We start from the raw sequence: 16,497 nt of genomic DNA, 5'->3' as shown, positions 1-16,497 counted from the left end.
CACACACACACACACACACACACACACACACACACACACACACACACAAACTGATATATATTAGACTCCTCTCCAGTCTTAAATGTCACTTGGTTTTCTCAAAATGGGATTTTCATTGCTGACAAGATGAGTTGCCTGAAACAGGATTCCACAATTCCCGAAGCACAAGTAACCCTTGACCTAAGCCTGCTAAGAATAGCTACAGTATGATGCATTAATACATAAGCCTACAGCACACATACAGACACAGGGAACTCATTTCCTGCACGGTCTTCACCCAGCCAACTGCATTCCACAGATTCATGCACACACAAACACACGCACGCGCACACAGACACATGCGTGCAGGTAGGCGGGGAGGTTTATGGCTTTTAAAATTTACACTCATTCACACACATGCACACCCTTGCTCTCTAGACAGCCCAGTTGGTGGCAATCCCATGTCTGACATGAGGCCAGAGGCCTAGGTATCTGTGATGAAAGCCAGATGCGGGGTCTTTTAGCCAAACCAAAACCCTATCCCACTACAACTTCAGACACACAAGTGAGATGCAGGATCATTTAACACACAAGATGAAACCGGCATGACTCTATACATTAAACTATGGCAAATAATAAAGCCATGTTTTGATCGAATTCAGGGAATTGTGTATGGCAAATTGATTGTAGACTCCACAGCAAATCAAGCAGGGGAAGTACCTACGACTTGAAAGAAGCTGATTCTTCTTGAGTTAAGTCAGGTAATGCATGTTACATCTTCCTGTTGTTATAGAGGAATGTGATAAGACGGGGGATCTTCCTGGCAAAATAAAAGACCATTCTCCTCAGATGAAAGGACTTCTATTTAAGGAGGTTCCACTGGTCAGAATCTACTCCTCCACTGTGCTTGGTTAGTCTCCCTCGCTCGCTACTACTGGTGGACTTGTCAAGGGGCCGACCCCTCCTTCATGAAACCAAACGTCACAAACTCTGGAATGTCAGTGTTGTGGTCCAAATGTGGGGAGATGGCGGCACGAATTCATGTTTGCAACGGCCTCACCCAGTATCGGCGTGGGAAGATGGCGACGCGAACTTGCGTTTGTGGTGGCCTCACCCAGAACCATCCATGCAGTGTCTTTGTCCACGTCAGCGTCTAAGTTTGTGTCTCTGTTTGATGGCTGGGAGAGCTGGCGCTAGATCGGCTGGGACAGCTTGGTCTGCTGCGTTGTATGGGTCCAGGGATCATGGCCCTGCTGGAGCTACGCCCAAGGAGGAAACACCGAGGGCGGTCTGACAGGACGCGGAAGCAGGGCAGGTTAAGCTAACTGCTAGCCCACGCAGACTGGCAGATCCAACAGTCATCCTGTGTTCGTTTTCTTGGACAGTGATTTTTTTTTTTGTAGTTTGATATATGTGTTCTTGTAATTTTTGGATATGTGTTTTTGTCTTTGTGTTGTACTGCTGTGGGCTGGGGGAAATGATATTTCGTCTCATTTCATGTACGTGTGTACATGAAAAGTGTTCCCGATTCCTGTTTCCTAACTCCAAATGTATCTATCTGCCAGCGATGTGTGTTCCCTGACAGACATAAACATCACACGTATGGCTTCTTAACTTACGCTGCTAGAACGCATGTGTTCGACAAATGCATGCAAGCCGTATACATTTTAAAACTGTCGAATCACCACCGTGTTCAAATCATTCATGGATTGCAATGGATACTGACAAATTAAGGACCGTTCCAAGCTCAAGTAAATATGGATCCCCGAATCAACAAAGACCAGTGTGATAATTACCTGGTAGAGCATGACAGGCTCTATCCTGTAACCCAGCATCTCAGCAAACTCCCTGGCAATCACCGACTTGCCACATCCCTAGAAGACATGGCAGTTATCAGATGCAAAGGGCTTGGATTCATTGTGTTTGTGAGTGTTTGTGTGTGTGTATGTGTTTATTAGGTACCTTAGGCCCTATGAGACACATATCTTTGACCATATGCGACTGCATCATCTCAGCTAGCAGCTGGGCATGGCTTGGTGTACTGATGAAGTGTAGACTTCTGTTAGGTGGGCGCAGCTCGTTGGTGCCTGATGGGACCTGAAATTCAAAAACAGAATTAAAAGGAAAAAAAAACACCACACATGATAGGTAAATACAAAAGATCAAAATGTTGGCATAAGTCAGTCAAACTCTTGCTTGAAAAAGCAGTCAAAGTATATTTCACCCTCACTGATACTCTGATCGTGAGTTTGACAAACCACATTATTACATTACAATCCACACTACGCAGTTCACTACTTTGTTTAAGCCGACACGGCATGCTGCAACACTTTTAAGTAAGCAAAGCTTTCAAAAGTCAATGAATGTGACATAATTTTTTGGCTGAAAGTACCACTTTTCCTTGAACTCTATCTTCCTGGAGACGTCGTTCTTCCAGACCCTCAAAGACCAATTCATCCAACCACCCCGTTTATATTTCTATTTAATCAACAAAGAGGAATAAAGAGCCATAGATATATTCTCTCTAGGGACTAGTGGTAGACTGCATGGTACTGGTGGTCAGAGATAAGATGGCCGAGCTATTGATAGGCCCACTCTGAATGTGTGAGGCCTATCAAGGGACAATGGATTTCTCTGTGAACTGTATGAATGGTGGTGTTTCTTTTTTAAATGCTAGCAGTTGCGCCAATTTTTTTCCTTTTTTTTTTCTGGCCCATGACTGTGACCTTTTTGAATTAGATTTGAACTGGTAGAAAAGAACAGATTACCAACTTTCTATTCCAGTTCTGTCTAAGAAATTCAAAAGTGTTGAAGTTATCTCACAATCCGTTTTTATACCATAAGGAATTTTCCGTCATTTCGCCACACCTGCCAGCACTGTTTTTGAATGTCAAGGATTAATATTTTCAAACCAATTGCAGTACCTGAAAAGACACATCTTTGTCTGCGAGGCGTAGCATGACATCGGCGTGGCCCTCCTGGTCTCTGGCCAAGGCCACGCTCAAGATGGCACTTGGACATGGCTGATGACGTACATCCAAAAGCTCAAACCTCTGGAGGGAAGAGTCATACAAAATGTACTTACGATGAATGTGCATTTATGGTCGACACTCAAGAGTGTTTTTGTGTGCTGTGTCAGTACTCCATGGGTGAGTCCTTACACTGAGGACACCCTCAACAGCAGTGCGTCCCTCCTTGCCCAGTATGCTTTTGTAGGGGTAGAGTCTCTGGATCAGCTGCTGGGAGGAAAGCATGGGGAAGACGTTCTGCAACACAGGAGCATATGCGGGGACAAGCCTTAGTAAGGGGGAAGGGAGCCAACCCAAACCCTCTTTCTAGCCCTCCCTCTGTCCATCCCTCCATAAGAAGCCTGTACAGTGGGGTGCATGTGGGTTTTTTAGTGTCTGTTCTTGCTGGGGTCTTACTAGCATTTGGAGGGCAGATGGCAGGTTGTCCACGGGGAAGTCAGGCAGGCCAAGGGTGGACGACTCCTGGGAACAGAGAGTGGTGGCCAGGGACAGCACCTGGGACACCCTGACACACAGAGGACAGAGGAGTGCTCAGCTTCACAACCAATTTCATGGGAAATTTTATTGACCAAAAAGGATAAGACAAGCAACTCTTTTTGTGTTTTTTCACAACCATTAACACAGTGACAATGGTTATGTCAGCAAAGACCATGACGTTCGCCACAAATTACTATTTCAAGAAGCCAATAAAAATGATCAAACATTATTCCCATTTTTTAGATTGCCTGTTTGTTGGTTTAAAATAAACCTTGACAGAGGACTTCTGGTGGCGTCATGCTGGTGATAACAGCATGAGTACGATGGCTCCCTGAAAACCCTGAGAAAACTAGCACATTTATTTAAAAAAGAGACATCAGCAAAAAATAGAAAAGCCAACATTAACCTAAAGACAACACAATGACAAAGAGGTGCAGATAAAAAAAGGGAAGAGCGACAGAAAAGATTCAAACAAATTAATGGACATGCCAGGTGAGGGGCATAATGAATCTGCAGTCCTCGCAGATTTACACAAGAATACAAGGAGGCCACTGGAGGAGAAGACAGCTAGTCTGGAGCAAAGAATTACCATGTTGGAGGAAAGAGCGGGTGACCTGGAAGCTAAAACAGCACGGCTTGGAGAAGCTATCACCTTCCTACTTTTTAAGGAGGCCAAACTCTCAGCCAAATGTGAGGACCTGGACTCTAAATCACGGAGAAAGAACATGCGTATATATGGGATCCTTGAGGGGAATGAGAATAAAGATAACCATTATTATTATATGGTTGGATTTTTGGTTGAATTTATCCGCTCTTCACTACAACTACCTCAGAAAATTAAGTTCAGATTGAAAGAGCCCACCGCCTGTTTAATGTAAGAATGAGGGATGACACAGCCCCGCCGAGAGCGATAATTGTTCGCTTTCTGGACTACTATGTAAAAGACCAAATACTTCCACAGGCATTGAAACAGTGCGGTGTCACATTCCAAGGTAACAATATATATTTGAACCAGGGATATACTAATGAAATGCAAGGCGTAATTAAAAAACTGAAAGAAAAGAACATTAAGGCTCAGACTCTACATCCTGCTCAAATAAAACTATTCCTGGATATGGGCACAAATATTTTTTTTTTTAATTCCACCCCCCCTTTTTCTCCACAATTGTATCCAGCCAATTACCCCAGTCTTCCGAGCCCTCCCGGTCACTGCTCCACCCCCCTCTGCCGATCCGGGGAGGGCTGAAGACAACCTCATGTCTTCTCTGATACATGTGGAGTCACCAGCCGCTTCTTTTCACCTGACAAGTGAGGAGTTTCGCCAGGGGGACGTAGTGCGTGGAAGGATCACGCTATTCCCCCCAGTTCCCCCTCCCCAAACAGGCACCCCGACCAACCAGAAGAGGCGCTAGTGCAGCGACCAGGACACATACCCACATCCGGCTTCCCACCCACAGACACGGCCAATGGATTTGATTTTGATATACTTCATTAATCCCCGTGGGGAAATTATGTTCTGCATTTAACCCATCCTAGCTGTGTAGGTAGGAGCAGTGGGCAGCCACCGTGCAGCGTCCGGGGACCAACTCCAGTTCGTCTTGCCATGCCTCGGTCAAGGGCACAGACAGGAAGGAGTATTAACCCTAACATGCATCTCTTTTTGAAGGTGGGGGAAACCAGAGCACCCGGACAAAACCCACCAAACATGCAAACTCCACACAGAGGATGACCTGGGATGACCCAAAGGTTGGGCAACCCAGGGGTTCAAACCCATGACCTTCTTGCTGGGGGGCAACAGCACTAACCACTGCGCCACTGTGCCGCCGAATCGTGTCTGTAGGGACGTCCAACCAAGCCGGAGATTGGCGATCCTCGTGTTGGTATGCAACAGAATAGACTGGGCACAAAGACTTTTAACACACTAACAGAAGCCATGCCAGTGCTCAGAAGATGGGGATTCAAGCTGAAGTGGAAAAAACTGACAATCCTTGCAGCAAATAGACAAGAGACAACTGGACCACAGTGCGAGGGAGAAGAGAAAAGAGAGGGCCACCAGCAATGACAAGTAAAGATACACAAGTCTTCATGGATGTGGTCTCATCTAAATGAGCAGCAGGGTGAGAAAATTATGTCATGTGGCAATAAGGTTATTACCACGTGACATGACAATAAGGTTATGGCTGAAAAATAAGCTAGTTTAAATGCTTTATTTATGTACTTAGTTTAAATGGAAAAAAAGGGCTTGATGAGGCAAAAATAGTTAAAAGGAAATTGAGATTTTCATTTTCTCCTATTTAGAGAGAGTGGCAACTTTGAATACACAAGTTAGAAGTTGCAAGCACACTTTGTGCTTTCCCCAGAGAGAAATCACCACATCTCTCTGCCCATTTTATGTTGGAAACTAGATAGATTAGCAAAAGAGGGGAGTTAAGGGTTGGGGGGTTTAAACTTGGAGGTAACAATTTTGTTTTTGTTTTTTTGTTTTTTTCTTCTCTTTTCTTCTATTTGTTTGCTTCTTTGTCTGTTTTTTGCAGTTTGTGAATTTGAGTTATGAACGATATAATTAGTTCATATTTACCTGGAAAAGGTCTTGGAAATGCTTTGGAAAAGCATTTTAGGTCATTGAGACAGCGGTATTAGGAATGGATTAGGCTGGTCTAACAACTACATACTATCTGATTGTAAAATAAATATGAAGAAAGGATGAATAAGTTCATATTTTAATCTTATAATGTGCATGGTCTAAACAAGCCCATTAAAAGAAAGAAAATACTAAATCAACTAAAGAAAGTAAAACGCTCAATTGCTTGAATACAAGAAATCCACTTGTCAGAGGGAGAGAATGAAAAATCAAAAAGGGAGTGGGTAAATCAAGTGTTTTATGCACCCTGTGGTAAAAAAGGGACATTGTTATATTAATTCACAAACCAGTGCCATCTGTTCTTGAGAACATCATTAAAGATGCAGAAGGAAGATGTATTATGATAGTTGGGACTATAGGAGATATTTTGACGGGTGTAAATATTTATGCCCGAATGCAGAGGATGATCATTTTTTTCTAAAATCCAGAGCAAATGTAATGGTCAGTAAGGGGAGAGGGGTGATGACAGTAAGCGGCGACTTTAATGTTGTTCACAAACGACAAATGGACAGGCTTCCCTCAGACTACAGCCCAGGATCCAAAAACCATCCAATGCACATTAATATGATTGAAGAATTGGGACTGATAGATCGATGGAGAGACAAAAACACTACAAAAAAGAGATTACACGTTCTACTTTTACCCACATGACAGTTACTCAAGGATTAACTTCTTTCTCATATCAAAACAACACATGCATAAAGTATGGGACTGCAAAACTCAATCTATACCAACATGATCATGCTCCTGTTTTACTAACCATAGACATGGGAAGAGAAACATTTTTTAAATACTGGATATGTAATACATCAATTTTATCAGATAAAGTAATATTAAATGAACTTGGAAAAAATACAGAGGAATATTTCCTTATGAATGACAATAAGGAAAGAACACTCAATTTTATAAAATCTTTGTCACCAGGAACAGATGGATTGCCTGGAGAATTTATTTTTATTTTTTTTTTTGCTGAACAGATTACAACAATACTAGCGTCAGTTTTTAATTATGCGCTTATAAAAGAGGATCCTCCACAAACATGATCTGATGTTAATATCGATGTGTTAAATAAAGACAGGAAAGAGCCAATTAAATGAGAGGGATATCGACCAATGTTGTGAAATGACCTGAAAACTTAACAAATATTCTGCTACAAAGAATGCAGAAAAATGCTAAAAACTTATACAAAATGATTTCAGATTTTGTTTGGAAAAATAAAAAGGCAAGAATAAATTATAAAAGGCTACAAAGCTCTAAAAGGGATGGAGGCTTAAATCTACCTAATTTGCAAAATTATTACTGGGCAGCACAACTCAAAACAATAATGTCATGGATAACAGAAGATATAGATTCAATGTGGGTGGGAATGGAACAGAACTCCTGTCCAGTACCATGAGGTTCTCTACAATTTGTTAGCCAGGATCTCAAACTCAATATCAAGAGCTACCAAAATTGCAATAAATCCAGAATTTCACCTATCCAGCACTGATATTGGCTTTAAGAAATCAATGGATAGGGGCCTGGTGTATATTGGTCAATTATTTGATGGACAAATACTAAAAACATTTCAAGAATTTAACTTACTTGCCCAGGATCGCTATAAATTTTTACAAGTTAGACATTATCTTCAGAAAAATAAGGAATGGGAAAAACATATTAAGGGAACCTCCTAATATAAAACAACTTTTCAAAAGAAGAAGAGGAAAAGTTGAAGAAAGGAATCATTTCAAGATTCTGTAGAGCATTGCAACACGATCTTAAAAATAAAGATTTGCATAGTAATACAAGGTGGTAACTAGAATTGGACACAGTAATTTCTGAAAATGAATGGGATGGAACTTGCTTGTCTGGTCATAAACTAACAAATAGCCCAAATTGGAGGGAGTTTGACTAGAAGGTCAAAAACAGGTATTTTAGAACTCCAGTCATGATGGCTAAATATGGAAAATCTTCAGGATTATCTTGGAGGGGTTTTAGTCACCAAGAGACCTCTCACATACATGTGCCTGTCTAAATTTGCAGGGGTACTGGGAGGATGTTAATAAGGAAATAGAACTAATCTTGGATACAATATTAAATTTCAACCCAAAGTTATTCGTCTTCGGCATCCCCTTAGGAAATCAAATGGTGAAAAAGAAAATGTATTTTTTAAGGACCCTTCTTTTAATAGCCAAAAAAACCTATTACAATCCTACAGTTGCAGCCACAGCCCCCAAACTTAAAACAATGGCAACAAAAGGTGAATGAGGCGTTCATAATGGAAAAGAACACAGCTAAAATACAGCTGAAAATAACCGAATAGAATTCTCTTTTTAGTCTTTTTGTACATACATACAAATGAAATTTACTCTCTGCATTTAACCCATTATAGCTGTGCAGCTAGGAGCAGTGGGCAGCTGCAGTGCCCAGGGACTAACTCCAGCTCTGCTTTCCATTGCCTTGGTCAGGGGCACAGACAGGAGTATTAACCCTAGCATGCATGTCTTTTTGATGGTGGGAGGAAACTGGAGTGCCCAGACGAAACTCACACAGACATGGAGAGAATATGCAAACTCCACACAGAAAGGACCTGGGATTCGAACCCAGGACTTTCTTGCTGTGAGGGAACAGTGCTAACCATTAAGCCACCGTGCTGGCAAACGGACACTATTATGGATAAATATGGTCACCATGGATATTAGCCATGTCAAAAACAAAAAGCTAAAACATAAAACTGCTGTTTCCTGTGTGTGTGGTTTTTTTTAAATATACATATTTTATTGCCTGGAATAAAAATGGAAATGGATGATCCGCTGTGGCGACCCCTAACGGGAGCAGCCGAAAGTAGTAGTAGTATTGTCTGTTTAGTATTTTCTTCAGTTATGTTAGGTTTGTGGTTGTTTTTCCTTTGGGTTTGTTTCTTATCCATATGTATTTATTCCATGATATTCATATGTAAAGATATATAAGAGAATGCTGAGATGTTTATTTACTAAATAATGGAATGTATGATTTGTATGGCACAAATAAAAAGTAAAAAAAAAACAACCTTGACACAAGTATCTTCTTAAAACATGGGAAACCATAATTTTTCATGTGAGAAGCATTATCATTCAACATACGAAAGTGAAGTCCATACAGTTTAACAAAATTAACATACAGTTGTCAAATAGGAAGGAGTTTATATTATTCAATCCACAACCAAATGTTGAGGATGAATTAAAAAAAAAAGCAGCAGCCAAGTCCATATGTGTTAGAAAAATGCATGTCAACAACGAGTAAGTCTGCCTTTTTTTAGCTGAATACTTTGAAATTATTTTGCTGTCAAGTACAAGTATTTTGCTGTAATTTCATCCTCACTCTTCTTTATTAAATGTAGTTTAAATACAGTAAAGACAATTTTGATTACATCACACTTGCACATTTTATGCACATTGCAGTAGCATGTTGTTGCAAAGTGTGAGGATGCTAAAATGTATAGAACATTTTTTTCTGGAAAAAATTATTGAATGATTCATGAACGATTTTTGTAGAAGTGTTTTGTAGAATGTAATGGGTAGGGAGGGTGAGCTTAGATGAAAATGCATTGTCGGGGAAAATTATATGCTTGGTTTAGACTTTACAGTAAAGTCATAATGCAAACAAATGTCATATTTGATTGTACAACTGGGATATCTAAGAAAAGAGCTAATCCAACAATATCGAGATGATGAATGCTTGTTCATTGTGATGGCTACTGTTGGGGAGGACTCCCCAGGGAGAAATTCAACAGTGTGTAGCGCTTTATGTCTCCATCAACCAAATGTGGGAGAACAAGGCAGGCAATGGCAAATTTAAAGAAGTGAAGTTGTTGTGGCTAACAAGCAGATATGACAGGCAAGGCTCATAGAATAGCTTTTTTTTTTTTTTTAGATATTACAATGTCAATAGCTAAAACCCAAGTCTGACAATTTCTTTGGCAGTGGGGAAGGTGCTGACAAATTTTGAATGGGTCACTTGGGTTTGGAGTGGTCAAACAACAAGGCAGTCACCATCAGGGCTTGGGATTAAACCCCATCAACCCCCCAAATGCAGGTATAATTCTAACACCCTGTTACACCCCAAGACCTCTGACATCTGAACCCATTCACTCACTGAGGGTTGTTAGGGTAGGAAAATACTACCTTAAAAGCATGGTTTATTTATTCAAGAGGGGTCAGAATTGATATCATTATCATTTACATTATTTGTGACAAAATGCCTTATTATTTTAATTAACTTTTATTGGGAAATGGATATAGCGACTCTGGGATAATCTATTAAATGCTCAATTAATCTTATGAAAAAAGGGCTTGTGAAAATTAGTAGTGGCCGATAACTGTGAAAGCTGCTGGCCAGTTAATTTTAATCGACATTCTTTCGGGTTGTGTTTTTAAGGAAAGTGGTTTGTTTAAGTATACTTTAAGCATTATACTAACTTTAAATCAATTAGTTTAATCTAAAGCACTGAGAAGAGGTGAGTTATGTGTATGTACTTAATAGCGTTTGTGTGCCATCTGAAGGCAAAGTTTAAAGATGTAGATGTAAGAAAACATGTTTCAGAGAGGAGCGTTCAATTTTAGTATAGAGGGCTGAGGTTTGTCTACCGTTTACAGTTTTGGAAAAAGGCAGTATCATTTCAGGAAATGTGTGGTGGAAGTCGTGAAAGACTGTAGTGAGTTAATAAGAGGGCATGTCTATGGAAAACACAGCATGTATCTACCTTTCCGCAGCCACATTTGGTCCTGCTGCATACAACAGCTCCAACTGGTCCTAATAAAAACACCATAGAGGATAAAAATTGAAAAGTAATTTATATGGGTGCATCAGTGGGGAATCAGTGTGGTAATATTTGGAGGTCTGGTTAATAAATAGGACATTGGTGATGGAGATGTTAGTTGACTGGTTGTTAATTGAGACCATTGCTCCTGACCTTGAAGGGTAAGTAGTAGATGTCTCTGGCCTGAAATCTGGAGCGGAGCGGCGGATCTAAGGGGTTGCCTTTGTACTTGGGGACAGGAAGTCCCAGAGCGATGACCCGGAAGTCTTCGCTCACGCGGACAATCTTCCAGCTGTCTAGCTCCTCTTTAGTGTGCTCCTGAAATGTACAGAGACTAAGCAATGACCTTCCTTCCTCCATGGTCTCTGTTTACATCATCAACCGGCTACTTAAAAGTCACGATCATGCCAGCCTACATGTAATTTTTAAGTTTTTGTATTCAATGCATTTTATTCAAAAGATTGCAAATACACAAGTATAAACAGACTACTACTACTTTCGAATTCATAAAGAATAAATACACAAGTACATTTAAATATAAGAGAGATAATCTGAACACAAAGTAAAGTGATAGACATACCTCTTAATAGCTCAATACTATGGTAACCTTTTAGCTTTTGTGTGTGTGTTTTTTTTCCCCACAAGCCCACTAAACTGACCTGCAGCAGCTTGTCATAGCGCTCAGCGGACATGAGGAAGCGTCCGTCCTCCAGCTGCATCTCCCTGTTCTCCAAAAGGTTGTTGAGGACGGGCAGAACGTTCCTCTCTGCCTTCTCCAGCCCCTCCAGCACCAGGATGCGACCCTCTGTTGCCGCCCGCACAGCACACTGGGGACACACACAGTGGAAGTGGGAGAAGGGATGAATCAATACACTAAAAATCATTAGGCACTCAGGTGCAGGACTTGGTCAAGATGCAGAGATTGGATTAAAATCATTAAAAGCAGTGGTATTGGCTCGCCACATCGGCTGATTTCACGAATCAATCCTTCGCCTCATTAAAGTTGTGCTAATAAATTAAATCCTCTGGTGTAATAAATCACTTATTTAAAGGCTAAATTCCTAATATTTGGTACAAACCTGCTGCTTTGCTGAACTATGACTTATATGACCCTGCGCCAACACTAACAGGACTAAAAGCATTTACACAAAGAGTAATCTGACCATGCATCTACTCTTACTGCCCATGCAACATTAAACAATACAGGCTTGCCATGAAGTCTTTCCTGAGGATGTCCTCTGCGTATTGTGTTCACAACTGCCTCCAAACTGCAACCACACTTCAGCAGTCCCATCTGTTTTAGAACGGCTTATTTTCTGCCGCCACTAAATGTGGGATAAGAGTGAGTTCTAATGGCTTTTGCTAAGTTTGCAAAAGTGTGTGTGTGTGTGTGTGTGTGTGTGCGTGCGTGCGTGCGCGCACACATGCGCAGAAATCAAAAAGTACAGTCTGACGTCAAGAAGCAGGAAACTCTAGCTGTCTGGGCGGACCACAGAGCAAGTGGCCATATAATTAGGTTAACATGCAAATATGTGGCAGGTTGTGTGGGAAGTTGAGCCATTAAACTATAGTCAGGACCAGATGCTCTATATTTAACTCATGATCCATTTTCAGCTCCAACACTATAATCAGATAATTGTTAGAAATGTGAGTGACGCAGGACAGTGTGAGAGAGAGAGATAAAGTGAGAGAGAGAGTGAGAGAGAGAGAGAGAGAGAGAGAGAGAGAGAGCGCGAGCGAAAGAGAGAGAAAGAGAAAGAAAGAAAGAAAGAAAGAAAGAAAGAAAGAAAGAAAGAAAGAAAGAAAGAAAGAAAGAAAGAAAGAAAGAAAGAAAGAAAGAAAGAAAGAAAGAAAGAAAGAAAGAAAGAAAGAAGGGGAACCACAAACAGGCCCTGTGTTTGTGTCTGTCACTGACACTGCAAAAGACAGAACAACATCCCACCGGATGCTAGTTTTAAATCAAACATTCCTATTGAAACACAGGCCTTATAAAATGGGCCGTTTTGTTGTAGCATTTGAATTTGTTGATGGTCATGGCCAGTTCATTTCCTATTTATCATGGCATACTATGGCAACTTCTCTTTGCAAATCTCTTTTGTGAGGCTGTAAATGATCCTGGGCCCACTGTTGCTAGGGTCAGTGTTAAGGACTACTTTGTTGTGAAACAGTGTCTCTCGGTTCAAAACAGGGAACATGATAATAACTTGTGATAATATAAGGCTAAAACCACATCATCAAAGCAGCCATCCACTTCAGTCCTGTGTGTTGTCAGTAGACAATTCATATAAACTGTGATGTAACTTCACCATGCCACTGCCTGTCAAGGGTTACTGCTCAAGTGTGAAAGACTGAGAGCATGAAACGTGTGAATATGAAGTGTGAATGCATTTGACTTTGAAAAGTAACATCTATAATCTTCTGCTTTTACTATAAATTAGACCATCCCTTGGGTCTGCAGTGGTGTAGCGGTCTAAGCATTGGCTTTGTGTTGATGCAGTTGCCCACTGGGGACCGGGGTTCGCGACCCGGTCTCGTCAGATCCGGCTATGGCCGGACTATTGATGAAGCAGCAATCATTGGCAACGCTGTCTTCGGGAGGGGGGCGGAGTCGGCTTGTGTTCATCACATGAATGCGTCTCTGTGTATGTCGGAAAAAGCAGTGGTTCGGCCTGGATTCACCTTGTCACGAAAGTGGCGAGGCGTCTCCTTCGAGACTGCCGGCCGCAGAGATGCAGTTGGCGAATGCACACAGTATGAGGGTGGGAGTTTCAACTAAAATAGGGATCGATTGGCAACTAAATTGGGAGAAAAAGGGAAAAATCAGAAAGAATAAAAAAAAAAAAAATAGACCATCCCTTTTGGTTGTATTTATGGTCTTACTGCCTTTAAACCTGCACATTTCATGATGCTTTTTTACGTTATTAACATGCCTTCATAATCAGTGTCTCTAAGACAAAATCCCTGTATGTTTACTGAACACTGGTTATTTTGACTAATTCAGATACTAAAACACTGGGTAAAACATTCGCCCTGTTAAACAAAATCTCACAGGGTTTCTTTAATAGGCCTGTTTGCATAACATAACGTCCTTTACATGAGGGACATCTCGCTGCAAAGGCTAAATGTTTGCCTCAACAGACTATCAGCTCTTTGTGGAGGTGGAAAAGCTATATTTTATTACTGTAATGGAGTCTATTTACAGCATGGGTTTGAGGTTAGCTGCCTTACATAAGAGCCTGCTAACTGGGGAGAAATGGTTGGAGATGGCAGAGAAGAGACAAGGCTGTGATTACTTCCCTGTGTCTATATCCATCCTACATGTGGGCTTTTGGGCAAGGAGAACTGGGACCAGAGGAGGGGCGGAGGAGGAGAGGGGCATATGGGTGGAGAGATGGGAGAAGAGTCAGCACAGGGACTAACACATAAAGTCTGAATATAGGACTCCGAATCAGCCCAGAACCCTCAGGAATACTCGGATGCTCTAGTTAACAGGCAAACACACCAACCTCTCACTGATGTACCAACTTTCCAAATCCCTGTTGGAGAGAGAATAGAGCTTGCCAAAATCACGCCCAAGCATCGTTTATCGTGCACGTATGTGAGCCAGTAGATGAAATGCGAGCAAAACATTGACACGCAAACACAAACACAAAAACAAGCACAAAAACAACAGTGTCTCTGTCAAGTGCTTCCAATATTTCTCTTACCAAAGCACACACCACACACACTCACACAAACAAACACATCATCCGTCTTTCATTAGACAGCAAAAAGAAGATTTGAAGGGGACTGAAAACAGGCAGACTCTTCACATCATTTAGTCCACCGAGTAATACTGCAGCTGTTAAAACGCAGTTTCCATGGAAAAATGGACACCTGTACTTATTTTGATAGGAGGGTGGAAGGAGAACCAGGGTGGGTGTAATAAAGGTGGGGGACATGCTTATAGCTATTTTTTCTGTTCTACGTAATCCAGACATTGAAGAATTTAATCACAAGGCAAATCAATCACTTGCTGTAACATCACTGGGTAAAGGCAGGCGGTAATGGCAAAAAAAGGTTCTCCCGTCCAAAGAATTTCCGGATCGAAATCCTGAATATAAGGCCCAAATTTTGCTTCAACCTTTCATAAAAAGCCTCTGTAAAAATTGCAACACAATGCAGGGTGTAACATGTGCACCAATGTGAATTTTCAAAGGGTAATTTGCTTCATATCAGTCCCTTAATTAGCAAACATATACACTCAGAGAGACACAGTTAAGCAACACTCTAACCTCTAAGTGATCTCACTTCCAGTTGCGCTGAAAAAATAACAACTTGCAAAAATTATTGGTAGGGAATTTCCAGATTTCAAATGAACATTTTCCAAGATAAGGTGACAGGGATAAATGTTTGCGAGAATAAATAAAGGAAAAACTTCAGTCGATCTCCATGGAGATGAGGTCTAAACTGTTATGCAAGTAATTTATATTGAACACAGGATCAGAGAATCGTTGATTAGTTGGGGATGAAAACGTCACTTGCCACTTTTTCACTACTGACTCCTAAAAGCCCAGGGGCATGGTTAAATAATCAGGTTTAAATGGGACTTTTTTTCAAGATTGTCTTAAGAATTAAGTGGAGGATCTGATGTGTCTCTTGGAGAAATGAACCATGGAACAGAGGGGCTGCTGGTTTCCTGAGAAACCTCTGAACATAGTATAGGGGGGGTGTTGCTGTAAATCCTGATATATCAGCAACTGGAATGCAATGGAATGGAAAGGGTGGGAGGCAATGTGGGTGAGAGAACTGCAGAGAAAACTGAATTGTGTTCAGAGCTTAACAGATGTACAGCACTATTCAAGAAAGAGATAGATGGTTTGACTAATGTTCTTCTCTCCTAAAATTATCACCCAACTGTTTTATTCCTGGAAAGCCTAACATTGCCTTTACAAAAGCGATTCTGTTGCTGAGTTTACACTAGCCATGCTTAGACATACTCAACCAACGTATCGATATAACATTGTAATCATGTTATTTTTTCTGATTTTAGCTTTAAACATATTACTTTATTTAACACTTATATAGAGAGTTAGGATATATCTAGATTTATTATCAATTTTAAAACCAATTTATACAGTGCACAGCAAACAGTGCACAGCACAGGAAAAGGTGTTGGTTTGCTGTGTGGACCTACCTGGTCTAGGTAGAAGGCCGTTCCTGAGCGAATCTCTCTTCTCTGTTTGAGATCCGTCTCTGTGGTGTCCCTGGACAGAGCTACGTACTCGACCTCCCGTCTAGTCAGCTCCTGGTCAGCAATAAGGGTATGTGCATTACTTCACGGTAGCAAAACACTTGAGAACCCCATAACAGTTTCATAGCCGGATCAATTCGTTTCGCTGTGTTTATTCTCAACGGGCAAAAATATTTGAGGCATTGTTAAGCATATGAACTGATAGTTCATGCATGCATGCATTTACACTTTTAGAATAGTAATTTTGTAATAAAATACACTGTACAGAATCGTGCCACCGAGACATACCTTTAGCCCCAGGGCTCGTGAACAATGTTCTTACAGGGAATAGCCATGCCTAAAAGACCATGTTATTCTTGTG

At 41.1% G+C, this 16,497-nt stretch overlaps 1 protein-coding gene across 2 annotated transcripts in view; it reads right to left on the bottom strand.

The window, feature by feature from the left end:
• Window positions 1-16,497, bottom strand: part of vwa8 (von Willebrand factor A domain containing 8) — a 70,010-nt gene that overhangs the window by 49,573 nt on the left and 3,940 nt on the right. For both annotated transcript variants that reach the window (XM_056289261.1, XM_056289262.1), the window contains exons 4-12: window positions 16,080-16,190; window positions 11,563-11,730; window positions 11,057-11,221; window positions 10,847-10,896; window positions 3,405-3,513; window positions 3,141-3,245; window positions 2,904-3,032; window positions 1,942-2,076; window positions 1,776-1,853 (exon numbers count right to left, since the gene is read on the bottom strand). In XM_056289261.1, the coding sequence (XP_056145236.1) occupies window positions 1,776-1,853; window positions 1,942-2,076; window positions 2,904-3,032; window positions 3,141-3,245; window positions 3,405-3,513; window positions 10,847-10,896; window positions 11,057-11,221; window positions 11,563-11,730; window positions 16,080-16,190 (1,050 nt within the window). The remainder of the gene's footprint in view (window positions 1-1,775; window positions 1,854-1,941; window positions 2,077-2,903; window positions 3,033-3,140; window positions 3,246-3,404; window positions 3,514-10,846; window positions 10,897-11,056; window positions 11,222-11,562; window positions 11,731-16,079; window positions 16,191-16,497) is intronic.

Source organism: Lampris incognitus, chromosome 11 (genome assembly GCF_029633865.1).
Source record: "Lampris incognitus isolate fLamInc1 chromosome 11, fLamInc1.hap2, whole genome shotgun sequence".
Lineage (NCBI taxonomy): Eukaryota > Metazoa > Chordata > Actinopteri > Lampriformes > Lampridae > Lampris > Lampris incognitus.
This window is presented reverse-complemented; position numbering and strand designations above follow the sequence as displayed.